Below are 19,248 nucleotides of genomic sequence, written 5' to 3' on the forward strand. Positions count from 1 at the left end.
AGTTTTATGTTTGTCTCTAACTTACTATGACATCTTCTTACTAAATGAAGGTCTTTTGGGGTTCTGTTTTTCTTAAAATCATTTTTATATGTATATACCTCACAACCAGGACCAGGATTGTCTTATTAAAAGTGTTTGTTGTCCAGTGTGGTGGCTCATACATGTAATCCCAGCACTTGGGGAGACAGAGGCAGGAGGACCACTTGAGGCTATGAGTTTAAGACCAGCCTGGGCAACATAGCAAGACCCCTGTCTCTACAAAGAATTAAAAAATTGGCTGAGTTTGGTGGCATGTGCCTGTAGTATTAGCTAATCAGGGGCTAAGGCAAGAAACTCGTTTGACCAGGAGTTCGAGGTTACAGTGAGCTGTGATCATGCCACATGCCACTGCACTCCAGCCTGGGCAACAGAACGAGACTTTGTCTTCACCAAAAAAAAAAAAAAAAAAAAAAGAAAGTGTTTGTGGCTCATGATGGTAGCCCATTCCAAAGAGGGTTATGACTTTGCAACTGGAATAATTGTGAATTCATGTCCCTGGACTTCTAAGTCTTATTTCGTGATGCTGTCCGAATACATGATAACATTTTTTCAAATGTGTGATTTTGTGTTCTACTTAAAACCTTTTGAGGTCCTGGAAACATTTTTTGTTTAAAATACACGTCTGCTTGAGGAAATTATAATTTTCTCGTGTGCATATTTCAATGAAATGGAAACCGGCAGATGTGTTGATAGAAACTGTGTTATTGTTCATGGGCTTTTATCTACCTCAGTGTACTGGTGAAAGGAGAAAACTTTTAAAAATAACTCACCAATATTTTATTTTGTTTCTGTTAACTTTGGTTTTACTAGGAGATGAGGTAAATTTTACTAAAAGAATGATGAACTGTCTACTGTTGACATAGTGATCTGTATTACAGAAAGCTATATATTGTTTTATGTTTTGTAACTACTGTCTTGGCAGTTCCTAGTTCAGTAACAGAAAATTATTTTTAAACAGTCTGCCAGGTTAAGCAATGGAATGGGTGGGAATGTGGTTTTTTTTTGAGACAGAGTCTCACTCTGTTGCCCGGGCTAGAGTGCCGTGGCGTCAGCCTAGCTCACAGTAACCTCAAACTCCTGGGCTCAAGCGATCCTCCTGCGTCAGCCTCCCGAGTAGCTAGGACTACAGGCATGCGCCACCATGCCCGGCTAATTTTTTCTATATATTTTTAGCTGTCCAATTAATTTCTTTCTATTTTTGATAGAGACGGGGTCTCTCTCTTGCTCAGGCTTGAGGTCTTGAACTCCTGAGCTCAGACGATCCACCCGCCTGGGCCTCCCAGAGAGCTAGGATTACAGGCGTGAGCCACCGCGCCCGGCCTGTGTTTTTTTTTTTGATCAAATTAAAACAAGAGTAGTATGGATTGAGTTTTATCTCTGCACCCTAGAATTTAAAAAGTTTTTTTCTTTGTTAAGAGACAAGGTCTCTCTGTCACCCATGCTGGAATACAGTGGCACAATCACTGCCCACTGCAGCAGCCTCAAACTTTTGGGCTGAAGCTATCCTCATGGCTTAGCCTCCGAAATAGCTAGGACTACAGGTGCAGGCCATGTTGCCTGGCTAATTTTATTTTTCGTACAGATAGCCATGTTGTTCAGGCTGGAATTGAACTCCTGGCCTCAAGCAATCTCCCTTGGTCTTCTCTGTAGCTGGGACTGTAGGCACAAATCACTTTGCCAGTCTCTTTTCTTTCATTTAAACTACCACACCAACAAATCTAATTTGCATGAGCTAATGTTCTCATGTAGGTTTTGTTTGTAATTATAGCTTGAAATTTCTATTATTCACCCAATACTAGATTTAACATGTCAATATTTTTCATTTTGTTTGTGTATACAAATAAACAAATATACTGTACTCTCCTCCTCCCCCATTACATAGTTTTCAGATTCAGAATGTGCCAAAAAGGCTTTGGAACAACTTAATGGATTTGAACTAGCGGGAAGGCCAATGAAAGTTGGTCATGTTACTGAACGTACAGATGCTTCCAGTGCTAGTTCGTTTTTGGATAGTGATGAACTGGAAAGGACTGGAATTGACTTGGGAACAACTGGTCGTCTCCAATTAATGGCAAGACTTGCAGAGGGTAAGTTTTTCCTAGTGTTGTGAATGATATGTGTGTAGTGGTGAAAAAGAAAGGTATCCATGCAAACTAAGAAAGTGAAAACATTTTATCTTATTTTGGAGTTGGCATTATTCTTAGGCAGCATATGTACTTTCATAGATGAAGTGCCTTGCAATTAAGGTTTTAATGGAATCTGTATTATTTGTTTCGAGTACCAAAGCATAAGTTACAGTTTTCCTTTTGCTTTATATGTTTATATCCCCATTCTTAATAAATTTAGTTTCAGCTATTATAATATTACAGTTGTCCTTGTAATTTCTTTTAGTGAGATGATTGTGGTTGGTATAAGCACCCAGAAAACTTGGTTTCTCTGCTCTTTAACATAATAAGGAGTATTCAAGACCTGTTCTTTTACAGGTACAGGTTTACAGATTCCACCAGCAGCACAGCAGGCTCTGCAAATGAGTGGCTCTTTGGCATTTGGTGCTGTGGCAGGTAGGAATTGAGTCTTTTCTAATTTGAAATCATTGTTTTTTCATCTAATTCGAAATTTGCCAAATTTTTGCATTTAAAAGGACTTACTGAGAATTCAATTCATCAAGTACTTATAGCCTGTACATTTCTACAGTTCATACAAGGAAGTAGAGATATAGGATAGTATTACCACTACTCAAAGTAAGCTATCAGGATATTTTTGAACCTTGAACCCGAATTTGTAGTTGAAATTCACATAAGTTTAGATATTTTTAAATATATCACTTTCATTGAACAACACAAGGTTTATATTTTTTGAGTAGAAAAAGTGTTTTCTTTGTAATGTTTCAGTATACACCAAGAGGCCCTTAAATAAAGCTTTATTTAAAACTATTATAGCAAGAATATGGAGAAAGCTGCTTTCTTAAGTAGAATATACAATTTTGAGATTATGAGGTAGGGAATGAAGTTCTTGGAGGGGACTGAAAACTGGGCAGAATTGACAATATTATGATAATAAGGGGTTTATTTTATAAAACATTGCTTTCCCCTTTTTATGGCTTAATTTGATTACCTGTAACTTGCTTTTATGGACCTTGACCCAGATCTGTGATAGGATAGGATTTAATATTGAAATGTCAAAAAAAATATGCTTTTAGAAAATGTAAGAGGACCATTTGTGTTTTGCACCTTGGATGATAGAAAATCTTCATCCCAAGAAAGTATGGAAATTTCTATTTCAAATTGGTCCTTTGATCTTATGGATAAAGTGATACTCTGAGAACATAAAATATATAAGACCATGGTACTGCATCTGAATATACAAAAAGGTCTGTGTGGTTGCTTCATGATCTCCTTTTAGATTGAAAGCTCATTAATTTAATTATAGGAGAGGATCACTTTTGTTTCTATATTCTTTATTATTAAGAGAAAGAGGTCTTTTGTGGTTCCTCTTTTAAGTGAATGTCCAAAAGTGTGTTATCTTTAGAAAACCTGCCTTTAGTTTTGTCTTTCTGTCAGACTGGATGACTTATTTTGAAACATGATACGTAGTTTCTTTTTAGAGTTCCTGACAAGTGTGTAAGTGTATCCTTATGAGAAGAAAAGGCATAACCATTGAGGCATCTCTGTATTTAACAATCATTTGATAATTCGCAGATATCTCCAAGAACCCTGTCTCAAAAAGAAAAAAAAAAGTATTAGCTATTCAATTCTCTCTCTTTCTCTCTCTCTCTCAAATGAGACAAGGTCTTGCTTTGTTTCCTGGCTTAGAGAGCAACGGTGTCATTATATTAATAGCTCACTGCACTATAACCTCCCAATTCCTGGGCTCCTGCCTTAGCCTTCAAAGTATCTGGGACTAACCACGCCTGGCTATTTTTGCTTATTTTTTGTAGAGACCGGGTCTTACTAAGTTGCTCGGGCTGGTCTTGAACTTAGGACCTCAAGCAGTCCTCCTGCCTCAGCTTCCCAGAGTGCTGGGATTACAGATGTGAGCCACTGTGCCTGGCCACAAGCCATTCATTTCTTTACATTGAATAAACAATCATAAAATACCACTTGTAATCAAAGAGATTAAACTCTTCACTTCCTGAAATATAACTTACAGTTTGAAAGTTATTTTATCTGGAAACTGTTTCCCTGTATTGTTTCCTGTTGTTCCACTTGTTCTTTGGTCATTTAGGAAATGTTTTTATCCGTATTCTAGGTATTCTTCTAGAGGCTGGTGAAAATGATTTCTTCCCTGCCATCAGGAATTTGATAAATTGTATAGGACTCATTTCTAAAGTAGCAGTGTTATAGGCTGGATGCTATATCAAATAAGTTGCTCTTAGTAAACTGTATGTTTAGCTTAAGATTTTCACTGTTAAACATTGTTACAGTCATCAGTCATTATTTCCCTTGTGATGTATGACTGTGCACCTTTCTGGGTTCTCGCTGTGTAATGTATATTAAGGTTGTCTGATTGTGGTTAACTAGCATTCTAAAGCTCCTTGTGGGTTGCTGACAGTAGTCCGTATATCTGTATTTTGTTCTATATTCCCTTTAATGTTGTTTATTTAGTTGATGATTTTAAAGATCGATTCTATTTTCTTAGACTTCCCATAAATTACTACCACATTATTAACCAACACTCAGTTTTTAGGTAAATATTTATGTAACTGGATGTTTTTCTCCAGGTGGTCATCATCAAAAACCTTACATTAAATTGCTGAGTGTTCACTGTTTTATAGGATCTTGTCCCTTAAGTCCTTTAAAACTGTTGTTTCAAACCAGGGGTGGGTCATCACTATATCCACATTTTATTATTCTGCCAGTTTAATAGGCCTTTTGTAAGATAGGTTAGAGTCCTTATTTTTTCGTGAAACCCATGCTTTCTTCCAACTACCTGAAAAGTCATTTTTGCAATTTGGATTGAGAATTATATATATTTAAAATAGCGTGGATTTCTGATACCTATACATTTCTCCCCCCATTTTAGGAAAAAAATGACAAATTGTTATAATTTAAAGTTTATTGACAGTGTACCTATGGTCATATCTTCAAAGTTCCTTCAGTATACACCAGTTATGTTTATTCAGTTCCCTGAGATGCTGTTTTTGTGCACCTAGGACCCAGGTAGTATATCCAATATAACTTGGGGTACTGGTCCGTTTACATTTTTGCCCATGTTTTATGATCATTTTCTATCCCCAGTAAAAATTGTAATGTTAATAAAGTGTCTTTCATGTTTTGATGAAAATTAGATTACTGAATCTAAACAATTTTATGTTCTGCATTTCTGTAACTTCAAGATAGCTTTTTACAGCACTGTGGCAGTTTTTTAGTAGTCAGACTTGGCTGCTGTTTCACTCCCTAGCAGCTTTCTTTTCAGACGCCTTTCACTGTACAAATGCTAAAGATTGATTGTATGAGGAAAATATATTGGTAAAACTCCATGTTGTGTTTATTTTTAATACTGACTAGATATTTATATTTTTCTTGGAACTCACAGATTATTGGACAACCTTATAGATTTTATTCCTGCCTCACTAAAATTTCAGACTAGGTCAGGAAACCATAACCTTAGTCACATTGTCCCTTTTTGGGCCAGACTTGACTAGTTAAATCTCAAAAGCCCTTTAAAAAATAATATATACATGTAGTTGGAATGGTGTCTTTCCCAATGGTGATATTCCTCCCAAATTGGGAAATAATTGAACATGCTTAAATAGCCTTTTGATGTGTAATGTTTACAGTCTTGTAATTGTATAAATACCTTAAAGTATTAAATGCTTACCACCACTGATAAAATAAATACTTGAATTTCCCAAGTACTTGGAATTGAATTCTCAAGATCAGGGTTTTTCACACATTTCTGACCGGTGTGCGCCCCTTTCCCCATTTCCCATTATTCCCAACTGAAGAGTAGTATAGTGGAATGCACTTGATGTAAAAGAGTAGTAGGACTAGGAAGAGAGAGGCATAAGGAAGTTTCCTAGGTTAAAAGGGGAAAAGGCCCCAAAGCCTTGTCAATGAGGAATGGGGAAGGAGGTTTTGCTGCCAGGTTTTTACTAAGTTCATTTGCGTAAACCCTGCTGCTATAGTCCTCTTTTATTAATGCTTTCCTGACATTTACCCTGTTAGTTGAGGCTCTTCATTGTTCCTGCACTGAGCTGTAGAATTCTCTTTTGTTATAGATTTGCAAACAAGACTTTCCCAACAGACTGAAGGTGAGTTGAACTGTTTATTCATTTTTTGTCTTTGAAATAGAATTAAATGTACTAAGACATAGTTGTCATTTGTTATAGTAATTTGGACTCAGTTTTACAGAGTAGCACATAATAGTATATATATAGTGCTCTCTATTTCTTAAGACCTAACCCAAACCATCAAGGTGCCCAAAAAAATGCAAATGCGCATGCTTTTTTTTTTTTTTTTTTGCTTTAGTTTGCTTAAAATTTTCAGCATGTATTTGTTTCATACTCACTTGTGTGTTCTGGGTGTTAATAAGTTTTACGTAGAAGTCGGGAAATAAAATAATCTCTTAATTGTCATCTTAGTAAACTAGTCTTTTCAGAACATGGAATCAGTGAGTGTACTTAATATAAGGTTAGAAATCACAGTACAGCGCTGACCTTTTCTTTGTTAAGAAATAGTATTCTGAGTTCAGTGATTCATATAAGCCCATACCAAGCAGTGAGAGGTTTATCCGAAATTGCATGCACATTTCAGAGATTGAAGGCATTTACAAATCAAAGCAGGCTGTGATTTCTTGTTTTTAATTATCAAGTAAATATGCCACTTTACAGGTTAGAGCATTTTGCTGTGGCGCATGTTTGGTATCACCATTTATAGAGATATGCTTAAAATTGTTCATGAAAATCACTGTATATGAAAATAGTATGTCATGTTCCATAATAGTCAAGACTTAAGTATACATTTTAATGTTTCCAGCAAATGAGATGGTTGTATTGAGTGCTGTTTTTGTTCACAGACTTTAAAAAGAAATGGAGGATTTTTCTATTAGGTTGACTGTGTTCTGCACTGATCTATGTTGAACTGGAATGTTTCTATAGTAGTTTCTAAATATTTTTAGTATTCATAGTATATAATTATAGTAAATTTGAGAAAGTGGGAAAATGAAGTCTTTCTCAATTGTTTTAAGACCTTTTAGTTTTTCCAAGCATACTTCCATTTGGGTTTTTTTGTGTGTGTGAGAGTCTTCACTGTGTTGTCCAGGCTAGAGTTCAGTGGAGTCATCATAGCTCACTGTAGCCTCCAACTCCTGGGCTAAAGCCATCTTCCTGCCTCAGCCTTCTGAGTAGCTGGAACTACAGATGCACATTACCATGCCCAGCTAATTTTTCTTATTTTTTGTAGATAGGGGCTAGCTAAGTTGCCCATACTGGTCTGGAACTCGTGGCCTCAAGCAGTCCTCCCACCTGGGCCTCTTAAAGTGCTAGGATTACAGGTGTGAGCCTCTGTGTTTGGCTACCTCCACTTGTTTTATGATAAGCTACACTGAGCAGTCTTCATTTTTGCTTAATTATAATATACTCTCGAATCTTTCTAACATTCCACAATAGAATTTGACATGTTGTTATAGCATTTTTGTTCTGTTTTAAAGTAAAGCTTCATGAAAGCAAAACGCTTGTTCATTGAAGGAAAATGTGAAGAAGCAAAAGCACTTGTAATTCTACCAGAAACAGTCATTCTTTTATGATCTATTTAATGCACAGCCGTAATTTTTGTTCATTAGACTATTTCTGATACTTCTTAAGTGATCGTTCATTTTAATTACTGTAATTTCTAATGCACTGTTTTATCCTTAGCTTTGTTTGTTGTTATGTATTGGATTGAAATTTGGTCAGATAATATGATTGCGGTGAGTTCTGTCACAGCTACTGGTAATATGTTTATAAATGACATAAAAGCATTGGAGCAGCTGTCTTGGAAAATGTCCTAACTTCAAGCCAGTATGGTTTTAAACTTATAATATTACAGTGTTGAATATTTTTAAGTTATAATAGTGGATATTATATGCTATTCTATTCAGTGTTTTATTGTGCTAAAAGACAAAATCCTTTTTAAAATGTTAATTTGATTTCTTCATAGGATTTATTTTCCTAGGACAGGAAATCTAAAATGATTTTATGCATCTTATTTAAAAATGTAATCTTTTTATAATTAAGGTTTATATATTTAAAAGAAACTATATATTCATGGCAGAAAGCTAAGAAATGACAAAGGGTATATAGATTTATTTGGGAATTCCAAGGATTGTATTTTTATTATCACTCTCTTCTTGGGATATAGACGCCAGCAGTTGTACAAAATCAATCTTCCCTTTTATCCTTTGTCTTTTGGGATTGATATGTATTGATTTTGTCTAATTGAATTCAGGTAACACAAAGTTTCATTTTCCTTCTAAAAATAATACCTCCAAATTTCTAAATGTCGTGTTTCAAAAGTTAGGTTTCTTCAGTTTTCTGGTAACTAAACAAGATACTGATACATTAGCATTTTGTTTTATTTTAAAGTAAAGCTTTATGAAAGCAGAATGCTTGTTCATTGAAGGAAAATAAGAAATATTAGTGAGTGGCATCCTACTTGCATACTTGGGATGGGTTTTGGGGGTTTGTTGTCAATTATTTTCCATGAAACTAATTTCTCTTTCTCTCTTTTGTTTTAGCTTCAGCTTTAGCTGCAGCTGCCTCTGTTCAACCACTTGCAACACAGTGTTTCCAACTCTCTAACATGTTTAACCCTCAAACGTAAGTAATATACTTTGGTCAAATTCAAAAGAATATACTGTGAAAGCTGTAATACTCAACTTTTCTAAGCTAGCATTTAAGACATTTTCATATATTTCATAATAGAAACAGTGTTATAATTTTGATCCTTTTAAAATAAGTTTTATGTACATTGCTAATTCCTTAGGATACATTTATAAGATTGTAATTGTATTAAAAGCTATGCAGGTTTTCTGTTTATTTCTAAGCAGTTTTTTTTGTTGTTGTTGTTTGTTTGTTTTTTTTTGAGACAGAGTCTCACTCTGTTGCCCAGGCTAGATGCCGTGGCGTCAGCCTAGCTCTCAGCAACCTCAGACTCCTGGTCAAGCGATCCTACTGCCTCAGCCTCCCAAGTAGCTGGGATTACAGGCATGCGCCACCATTCCCGGCTAATTTTTTCTATATATTTTTAGTTGTCTGATTAATTTCTTTCTATTTTTAGTAGAGACGGGGTCTCGCTCTTGCTCAGGCTGGTCTCGAACTCCTGAGCTCAAACAATCCACCCGCCTCGGCCTCCCAGAGTGCTAGGACTACAGGCGTGAGACACTGTGCCCAGCCTCCAAGCAGTTTTTTAAATAAAATTTGTTATCAGTATTAATCTTTCCCTTCTCTACATTTTTTGCCTTTTATATATATATATATATATATATTTTAATACAGACGGGGCCTCGCTCTTGCTCAGGCTTGTCTTGAACTCTTGAGCTCAATCAAACCTCCTGCTTTGGCCTCCCAGAGTGCTAGGATTACAGATGTGAGCCACACTGCTCTGAGCCCCATTTTTTGCCTTTGAATTTTTTTTTTTTTTTTTTAGAGCTGGGACTTACAAGCACATGCCACCAAGCTGGGCTGATTTTTCTATTTTTGTAGAGAGGGGCATCTCACTCTTCCTCAAGCTGTTCTCAAATTCCTGACTTCAAGCCAGCCTCCTGCCTCAGCCTCCCAAAGTACCAGTTAATCTTTCCCAGTACCAAGCTGGTAATTGGTATGCCATTTATTAGACTATATTCTTGTCACTAGTTTTATAAATCATGTTTATAATATACCAGATCCCATCTAAATGTAGGGTTTTTAAAATTTTGATAAATTATATTTTAAACTGTGACAAGACACAGGATCTCTGTTTCCAGGCTGGTGTGTAGGTATGATCATAGCTTACTGTAAACTTTAAGTCCTGGGCTGAAGCCATCTTCCCACCTCAGCCTCCAGAGTCACTGGGCCTACAGGCATGTGCCACCACATCTGGCTGATGTTTTGTAATTATTATTTTTTGCAGAGATAGGGTCTCACTATGTGGTCTAGGCTCATCTGGAACTAATAGCCTCAAGCCATCCTCCCCCCTTGGTCTTCCAGCTGTGCTTGACTGGAAACAGTGTCTTTATATATTATTTTTCTTTGCTTTCCCCAGTCCCCTACTTGTTTAATTTAAATTACACAGGTAATTTAAATTCAGAGAATTAAATATTTTGATTTTCTGATACATCTGAGGATGTATATTTTATTAGTATAAATAGTATTTAAAAGAGCTTAATGCTTTCTTACAGAGAAGAAGAAGTTGGATGGGATACAGAGATTAAGGATGATGTGATTGAAGAATGTAATAAACATGGAGGAGTTATTCATATTTATGTTGACAAAAATTCAGCTCAGGTATTTGGATCTTTTTAATAAACCAAGGTTGTTACTCTGTCTTAATCTTCACATATACTTGGTGCATGTTATAATCACTGTCTTCTATTGGAGTGGCTTTTTCCTGAAAGAAGCTTTAACATCTTTGCTAAATACACCCTCAAATAAAGACAAAAAAGTAATTGAAAATTTTATTATGGTCTTATAGAGCACTTCCTGTTAATATTTAAAGTTTCCCTCAAAATCTTGGCATCTTGATTATTAGGCAGCTTACAAGTCATAGAGAAAAGATAGTACAGGGCAAGTCAGGGAGTATAAATCATTCTTTCCTAAAATTCTAGGTGTACATATTAGCTAGTTTATTGAGTATATAAAACATTTTGTGGTTATAGAGCACCAAGTTTTTCTATGGGCTATTTGAATTTGAATAAACCCGAGTCCATGTTGTATACAGCACCATCCTTACCTTTTCTCTCCTTTTATTTACTCTTTTTTTTTTTTTTTTTTAGGGCAATGTGTATGTGAAGTGCCCATCAATTGCTGCAGCTATTGCTGCTGTCAATGCATTGCATGGCAGGTGGTTTGCTGGTGAGTTTGTATTTTTTTATTTTTAATTACTGTTATTAAGGCTCTAAAACTAAGCGAAGATGCTAAACCCAACATATCTGCTTCTTTCAACAGGTAAAATGATAACAGCAGCATATGTACCTCTTCCAACTTACCACAACCTCTTTCCTGATTCTATGACAGCAACACAACTACTGGTTCCAAGTAGACGATGAAGGAAGATATAGTCCCTTATGTACATAGCTTTTTTTCTTTCTTGAGAATTCATCTTGAGTTATCTTTTATTTAGATAAAAATAAAGAGGCAGGGGTCTACTGTCATTTGTATACAATTCCTGTTACCTTGAAAAAATAAAAATGTTAACAGGAATGCAGTGTGCTCATTCTCCCTAATTAGCAAATCCCACTGTATACAAAGCTGTTCTCTTGTTCTGCCTTTTAAAATGTTCATGTAGAAAATTACATTAAGGACTTATAGGAATAGCTCTAGGGGAACAAATGTACTTTCTGTAAAAAGGCAGACCAGGGATGTAATGATGTTTTTAAATGTTTCAAAAGCCTAACTTTTTACACAGCAGTTAACATTTCACATTTCACTAATGTTGATATTTGGCGGATGGTTTAGCAGAGGTTTCTGCAATACACATTTAGTGTATGGCAATTCAAGACAGCTAAAGGGCTGTTTGTTTAGCATCTCATCTTGCATTCTGATCAATTGGCAAGAAAGGGAGATTTGAAAATTAAAATACTTCTTGATGGTATCTTTTCAATTAATGTATCTGTAAAAGTTTCTTTGTAAATACTACGCATTCTGGTGTGTCTTAAGATTCCAAACAAAATGATCCCTGCATTTCCTGAAGATGTTTAGTGACAGTCTGGTAAGCAAAGCAATCTGAGCAAGAAATAGGAAATGCAGAAATAGGTTTTGTCTGGTTGCATATAATCTTTTGCTCTTTTTAAGCTCTGTGAGCTCTGAAATATATTTTTGGGTTACTTCAGTGTGTTTGACAAGACAGCTTGATATTTCTATCAAACAAATGACTTTCATATTGCAACAATCTTTGTAAGAACCACTCAAATAAAATTCTCTTAAAAAGGCCACAAGAAATCTTCATTTTTCAAATGTTTTAAAGTCACAGAAACTTGAGAATAGATTGTTAGTAGCTTCTTTGACTATTAATAGTAAGTATTTCAGTACTTTCTTAAGGAAAATCTTAGTATGCTGAGTCTGGGGAAACTTGACCTCAAGCTATCCCCATCAATTCCTTCCTATCAGCCTAGCACAGAACCTCTTAAGGGGTATTATATCAAAACAGAGGGGTTTACCAAAAAGAAAACCAAAAGCATTTGCCCAGGCTTTTAACCTGGGCATCTTTGTGGAGAAAATGCTTCGCTATTTAAAAGTACATACTGAGAAAAATGCCTTAACTTCAAACTGGTTTCTCAAATTGATTTAGCTATATAAAGGGATTTTGATCTTCCATGTTGGGCAGTGGGCCTTCCCCACTTAACACTATCTTCAACTGTTTGTATCTTGGTCAGTTCTTTTGAATAGGCAATGCTGCCCCTAATGGAGTAATATTTTACCTTCAAATACTGATTTTCTCACATTTTTGTTAATGGGGGCACAAGTTGATAGGGTTATTTAGGTATCAAATCATTAAGTTTGGACATCGCAGTTTTCTATTAGCCCTTTGGATGGATACTTTACCTATTATTTCTTAATTAGGTATTTAATCTGAAAAAAAATATCAAGGATCAAGTTAACTTATTTTTCAACACTAGGCAGGATTGCTTTTTTGTGGCAGGGAACTTATATTCTCTCATTTTTTTCTTTTTGCTTTGCAAAGTATTCCCTGCTATCTTTGCAATAACTTTTTCCCCACTTGAACCAAGCCCTATTGTTCCTTTCCTGGGAACTGGGCAAGCAAATGTGGCCTCTAGTAGTTAATCTCATCTGTTAAAACAGGGGTGGCCAAAATTTGCCTATTGCCACAAAGTTTTAAATTTGGTTCATAAACGCTGCTCAAAGGAAATGCGGTGTTTAGTAAATGGAGTAATGTGATACATAGAATATGGTTCAAATGGCTATTCTGAGTAAATCCTGTAGGTTGTCAAACTCCTGAGACAGCCTTTCACTTTGGTTGGAAAATCTGTAGCTGCTGTAGCTAATGTGGTAGTGTCATTAATTTCCTGTGCATCTCAGTGCCCCAAAACGTCCTAAGTTCTTACAACAAAATTTTAAGTTCTTAAGATATGCTGAAGGGGTAGTGCAGGTCAGAAAATCATTAAGGCCTATGTGGGCAGGTGAGGGACACTTGCTCATTACTACATATGCTACTGCGCATCAAGCCAATTAATGGAATCTTGTGGAGGGCCAGTTATACCGTTTGCATCATTGATGGCTGGTTAGAAAATCATCTGGGATTTAGCCAGTTGAGAAGCTAGGATGGGCCTGATGTTCTTAGTTTGTTTCACAGTGGATAAATTGTTCTAGTCTTTCTGATAAAGCAGGCAGCTGTATGTGAAGAATCATCTCAGGATGAACACTGTTTTGGAAATAAGTTATAACTTATTTTTGTAGTGTTTGACCTTGAGGTAATCTAAACTTATAAATCTCAGTATTTTTTTGAATCTCAGATTTTTACCGATAAAAGCACTAACCTTACAGGTTTTAGTTTACTATAATCTATGCGAAGTACCAGGCACCCCAAAATTTTCCAGCTGTGGATTAAGAGAGTCAGGCTTACAGCAACCTTACTCATTAGCACACCTCCTTCAATTTAGAAGATCTTTGGCCAAGCTGAATAGGTTGAGAGTAAAAAAATAATTCCTCTATCAGACACACTCAAGACTACTGAAAGACTTTGTTTTATTACAGTATATGGGCTGGGATTGATGGGAAGGTGTAGACGTAGTGGGCAACCACTGCCATGGTTAGCACCGGATGCCCATCCCGATGGCCATGAATGTGCCAAATGTTCCGCCACTCTGCATCATGGTTTTCCCAATGCCGCCCATCAGCTCCCGACCCCGCATTCCGATCCTGAGGAGGAAACCAAGATGGGGCCATTTGGGAACAAAAATACAGGGAAGACTATTACCTGCCCCTTTCTAGTCTTCTGCTAACAACAAGTCAAGCACTTCTTAAGTCTGGCATTCCCTATATCTTATTTGCCACTTACTGGACATTATCTTTTCCTATCAGTATGCATAATGACAAAGAAAAAGACCCAATAGATAGTTATCTAGGGTACTCTTCTGATTATCAACTTTAAGTTTGAGCGAGGCCAACAGATGCAATGTAAAGTATATTGGCAGGGAAACCAACTTTTCGGACTGGTTTTGCCTCCAGGGCATATATGTTCCAATAGAGACAGTTGTCTGTCTTAGATGGTTTTCTGGTGTTAATGATTTTGGAGTCAGATCTGGGTTGAAGACCCAGCTCTGCAAGTTACAGGCTCTGTCAAATGTAAAATGGACATCAAAAGATTGCTTACAGGATCTTTTTGATACAAGTACAGTATTTAGCACAGTGCTTAATGTAAACTGCTCAGTAAACAGTAATGTATAGTCTGGAAAAATGAAAATAACAGCCTTTACATGTGAAAATGACCTTCAGAATATAAAGTATCCGTATCCTCTCTGCATCCTGTTCCCAGGATAGTAAAACCGCTTGACAACTTTGTTTTGTTGTACCCAATTGCAAATAAAAATAACAGTAGTAATAACCAGTTACTGAGCATTTAATATGTGCCAGATTGTATGCAAAGAGTGCTGATGCAAAGAGTGCTGATTTATGATTGTTACAGTTCCATGAAGTAGGTGTTACTGTCCTCATCCTACAGTTTAGGAGACCCACTATCCAACTTGACTAAAGTCACCGAACAAGTAAGAAAAAGGCCAGAAAGCATTTTTACTCCAGAGCTCAGATTCTTAAGCACTGACGCTTCTTCCCACCTGTCCTTGTGGACTGAGGGTGGTTAGGAAATCGGTCTCGCTCGCTAGAGGACAGCCAGGGAAGTAGAAATAAGTAGGCACTGTTCAGGCTCCCGACCGACTGAGGTGGGGTGGGGAAGGGCCAGTAGTCCCACCCAGAGATCACTGCCCGCGCTCCTCACCTGAGACAGGAAAAGGTGCCGAAGAGCGCCCCGGCCGCCATGCCTACGGCGCAACCCATCACAAAGCCCATCTTCACGCGGTCGAAGCAGCTTGGCTGAGATTGTCCGTAGGGACCCACGGCCACCGGCATCTGCAGGGTGCGAGGGATAGGGAAGTGTGGGCCCAGCCTCCAGGTCCAGAGCCCGGCGGGGACGGAGACGGCGAGAGGAGAGTGGACTCACGGGTTCGGGGAAAAGTTAGAGAAGGAAAATCAGCGCATAGCCCTACTCCACCACCCTTTTTGCGTCCAGGCCCCGCGCCACGCGACGCCGCGGGGTTCGGACCGCCCCCACCTCACCTCGCTCGCGGCCTCGGTCGCTCAGCTCTACGTCTCACACGGAAAGCGGGGAGGAGACACTCGCGGCCGAGGAATCCCTTCCGGAGCGCGAGGCAGTACTTCCGGGAGCCTGGGTGCTGAAGACTGCAGCCACTTCGGCTGGTGGGCTCTGCCAGCAGGACCATGCTGCTACGAGCCGCTTGGAGGCGGGCGGCCTTGGCGGCGACTGCAGCTCCGGGGCCGAGGTCTGCGGAGCCCACTCGGGGGCTGCGCCTGCGCGGTACGCTCCTGCTCGCTGTCACGGTCTCTGGAGGCGCGGACCGTTCCCCTTGGCGCTGCGACGCAACTGAGTTTCCCTGCCCCGCCCTACTGCCCAGATCCTCTGACCCTTTCCCTCAGACTTTCTCAGGCCAGCACCCCCGAACGGTTGACTGCGCCGCGCCACCGCTCAGATCCTGCCCCGCAGCCTGGAGCACTTTGGAGGCTCGTCCTTCAAAGGTCTCCTGGCCAATTTAGAGTTGCTGCTCAAGACTCTCCAGCCAGTAACGTTTGAAAGAGATCGCACCTATTCTGGCCCCACCTTTCTTCTAAACGGCTTTGCCTTTTAGAGCCCTCCTTACTCCCAACGAGACGATTTGAATATTGTCCCAACATTCCTCTCCAAGAACCTTGTCTCTCCCTATCCCTTCCCTCCTTTCACAGTATGCTCAGCTTCTCTGATGTCTTGTTTCATTTCCATTAAGGTTTGACCCCAGCATCCCTTTAACTTATCGTCTCACCTCCATCCAGATTTTGCCTTTTGCTCCCTTGGTTGCTTTGCATTCGTAGTTGCATTCTGTCTTACTTGGCTGCCCTGTTCCATTTTTTGTCAGTTGCAGACCATGCTCCCCAGTCGGCTGTTCCCTCAGATACAGCCGCTGCTCCGGAGTCAGTTCTGCGACCTCTCTATATGGATGTGCAAGCTACAACTCCTCTGGTAAGGATAGAGGTGCAGCTTTTCCCAAGGCTGTTTATGGGAAGTAAATGATAGAAGTGACAACACATGGAAATGACTAGAATCCTGTAGAAGTGAGAGCCATTGGGAGGTACAGAGAAAAGCAATGAGGCAGGAGTCAGGAGGCTTAAATTCTGTTCCACTAGAAACAGCTGGTAGTGTGGGGAACCTGCGGCCTTGGGGCCACATGTGGCCTTCTGGATCTTTGAGTATGGCCTCTTTTTTTTTTCTCTTTTTTTTTTGAGACAGAGTTTTGCTCTGTTGCCCGGGCTAGAGTGCCGTGGCGTCAGCCTAGCTCACAGCAACCTCAAACTCCTGGGCTTACATGATCTTCCTGCTTCAGCCTCCTGAGTAGCTGGGACTACAGGCGTGCGCCACCATGCCTGGCTAATTTTTTTTTCTATTTTTTTAGTTGCCCATCTAATTTATTTTTATTTTTAGTAGAGATGAGGTCTCGCTCTTGCTCAGGCTGGGAGTATGGCCTTTTGACTGAATCCAAATTTTACAGAACAAATCCTTCTATTAAATGAGTTGCAGCAGAGAAAGATGAAGCTTTTCTTGCCTCCTTGGTGCTTAAAAAAGAACAATCTTGAAATCAGAAGGCCTCAGGTTCCCCACCCCACTGGTCAAATCACTTCAGTGCAAGCACTACAGTAATAGTTAAAAGCATGGGGTCTGGCCGGGCGCGGTGGCTCACGCCTGTAATCCTAGCACTCTGGGAGGCCGAGACGGGTGGATCGCTCGAGGTCAGGAGTTCGAGACCAGCCTGAGCAAGAGCGAGACCCCGTCTCTACTAAAAATAGAAAGAAATTAATTGGACAACTAAAAATATATAGAAAAAATTAGCCGGGCATGGTGGCGCATGCCTGTAGTCCCAGCTACTCGGGAGGCTGAGGCAGTAGGATCACTTGAGTCCAGGAGTCTGAGGTTGCTGTGAGCTAGGATGACGCCACGGCACTCTAGCCTAGGCAACAGAGTGAGAGTCTGTCTCTCAAAAAAAAAAAAAAAGCATGGGGTCTGGAATTAGCCGGACTGCCACTTAATAACTGTGTGAACTTGGGCCAGTATTAAATAGGTCAAAAGATGTAAAGCAGCCAGGCACATGATAAACACTCTAATATTAATACTTTCAGTTCTCACCAATATGTGAGAAGGGGTGTTTACCTGTGCCCTGTCTTATCCTAGCCACTCTAGATTACATTGCCTCGCAGGAATGGAAACACCTGCAGAAACAGATGTCAGAACAAGGCAATGTTTGTAGACTATCTGAGGGGATGGTAGAACAACCCGAGTTAAGACAGATTGGTAGTGGGGGTATATTAGATTGATAACTGGTTAGTACCTGAGGGGACAGAAGAATGTTTGAAGCCTAAGCTAGGCAGTGTCTGAAGGGTTGGGAGTATAATGAAGCAGGCTAGGCAGGTCTGAGGGATGGAATAGGACCTGAGTTAACTATGGGCTCAAGGAAAGTGACCTGTTCTGTTGTTCTCAGGACCCCCGGGTGCTTGATGCCATGCTCCCTTACCTAGTCAACTACTATGGGAACCCACATTCCCGGACACATGCTTATGGATGGGAGAGTGAGGCAGCCATGGAACATGCTCGCCAGGTTAGTACAAAGGGGTCTGGGAGGTTCTGAGGTTAGAGAGGGTCAGGGGCATTTCCTTGGTAGGTGTGGGTGGAGTTGAAAATGGTTTTGGGTTCTTTCCAGAAGAGATTTGGAGAGCAACCTTGGAGTTTGACTGTAGGCATTTAATTAGTTCCCACATTTCCTAGCTAAATTATCTTGGGCAAATTATCTAATTTCTCTAAGCCTTAATTTCCTCACATTGAAAATGAAGATTGCAATAGTTTCTACTCTGTAGGGTTATTCGGGGATTAAATGCTTATAAGGTATTTATTAACACAATGCGGATATATAGTAAGAGTTCAATAAGTTCATTTAAAAAACCCAATAATATAATTGTTATTATTTTGTATTGGGTTGGAAAAGAGCCTGGAATCTGAGATAATACTGGATATGTCTATTTTCTGATCTTAGTAGGTACAGAGCTTCTTCCTGGGCAGTTTGGTAGAATGCAATTGAGCTCTTCTTGCTCTGGAGCTGTCTTAGCTGTGTTGTATGCAGCCCCATTCTTGCCTAGGGAATTAATGTTATGTAGCTCTGTTTCTTGGCTTGCAGCAAGTGGCATCTCTGATTGGGGCTGATCCTCGTGAGATCATTTTCACTAGTGGCGCTACTGAATCCAACAACATAGCAATTAAGGTAAGTGAAGGGAATCAGAGGGCTTAGGGCATATCTGAGCTTTCCTCACTTGGGAGATGGTGTCCCTTCATCATTTGGACTCAGATATGTATTTCCCAGCTACACACCCCACGCACTTTCTGATGTGTTGCTTCCTTTAACCCTTTGCAATCTACCCTATCTTAAGTCTTTGCTCCTGTTGGTGTGAGTTCAATGAGGTAGTTGGATAGGAGAGGAGATGGCTCTCAGTCTATTAGCCACTTGGTTTTTTGGATGGCAGCTACTTCAGAGAATGGATAATGGTGACTGAACCCTTGTCGCCATTCTTTTTATTTAGTAACGAGTTTCACCCTTACATACCTGATTTCAGTGTTGCCCTCCTCTCAGCCTTCCCTTTTCTTTCTGATCATATCTGTTTGCAACAGGTTCCTTCCATTTCTTTAGATGTCTCCATTTTGAAATGCCTGTGGCTGTGGTGCCCTCTGTAGGCATTTACCTCATCACCCATTCTTTTTTTTTTTTTTT

At 39.2% G+C, this 19,248-nt stretch overlaps 3 protein-coding genes across 5 annotated transcripts in view; 2 read left to right on the forward strand and 1 right to left on the reverse strand.

The window, feature by feature from the left end:
- Positions 1-12,145, forward strand: part of RBM39 (RNA binding motif protein 39) — a 30,160-nt gene extending 18,015 nt beyond the window's left edge. Inside the window, exons 11-17 of one of the 2 annotated variants that reach the window (XM_012665821.1) lie at positions 1,922-2,126; positions 2,523-2,600; positions 6,242-6,292; positions 8,755-8,836; positions 10,396-10,501; positions 10,990-11,068; positions 11,162-12,145. In XM_012665821.1, coding sequence (XP_012521275.1) covers positions 1,922-2,126; positions 2,523-2,600; positions 6,242-6,292; positions 8,755-8,836; positions 10,396-10,501; positions 10,990-11,068; positions 11,162-11,262 — 702 coding nt within the window. In that variant the 3' untranslated portion in view covers positions 11,263-12,145. The remainder of the gene's footprint in view (positions 1-1,921; positions 2,127-2,522; positions 2,601-6,241; positions 6,293-8,754; positions 8,837-10,395; positions 10,502-10,989; positions 11,069-11,161) is intronic. The other variant, XM_012665822.1, reaches the window with a different exon arrangement.
- A 1,756-nt stretch (positions 12,146-13,901) lies between these two features.
- ROMO1 (reactive oxygen species modulator 1) lies at positions 13,902-15,693 on the reverse strand. 2 transcript variants are annotated; one of them, XM_012665794.1, is made up of 3 exons: positions 15,506-15,693; positions 15,168-15,298; positions 13,902-14,092 (listed from the first exon to the last, which is right to left on the reverse strand). In XM_012665794.1, the coding sequence occupies exons 2-3, from the start codon at positions 15,296-15,298 to the stop codon at positions 13,984-13,986; spliced, it is 240 nt and encodes a 79-aa protein (XP_012521248.1). In that variant the 5' UTR covers positions 15,506-15,693; the 3' UTR covers positions 13,902-13,983. The 2 variants fall into 2 exon arrangements, with proteins under 2 accessions (XP_012521248.1, XP_012521249.1); XM_012665795.1 differs by having other exon boundaries at positions 15,501-15,643.
- Positions 15,590-19,248, forward strand: part of NFS1 (NFS1 cysteine desulfurase) — a 21,940-nt gene continuing 18,281 nt past the window's right edge. The window contains exons 1-4 of the mRNA XM_012665792.1: positions 15,590-15,764; positions 16,357-16,460; positions 17,971-18,087; positions 18,661-18,744. Coding sequence (XP_012521246.1) covers positions 15,668-15,764; positions 16,357-16,460; positions 17,971-18,087; positions 18,661-18,744 — 402 coding nt within the window. The 5' untranslated portion in view covers positions 15,590-15,667. The remainder of the gene's footprint in view (positions 15,765-16,356; positions 16,461-17,970; positions 18,088-18,660; positions 18,745-19,248) is intronic.

This window comes from Propithecus coquereli, unplaced genomic scaffold (genome assembly GCF_000956105.1).
Source record: "Propithecus coquereli isolate 6110/MARCELLA unplaced genomic scaffold, Pcoq_1.0 Scaffold122, whole genome shotgun sequence".
In the NCBI taxonomy this organism is placed as follows: domain Eukaryota; kingdom Metazoa; phylum Chordata; class Mammalia; order Primates; family Indriidae; genus Propithecus; species Propithecus coquereli.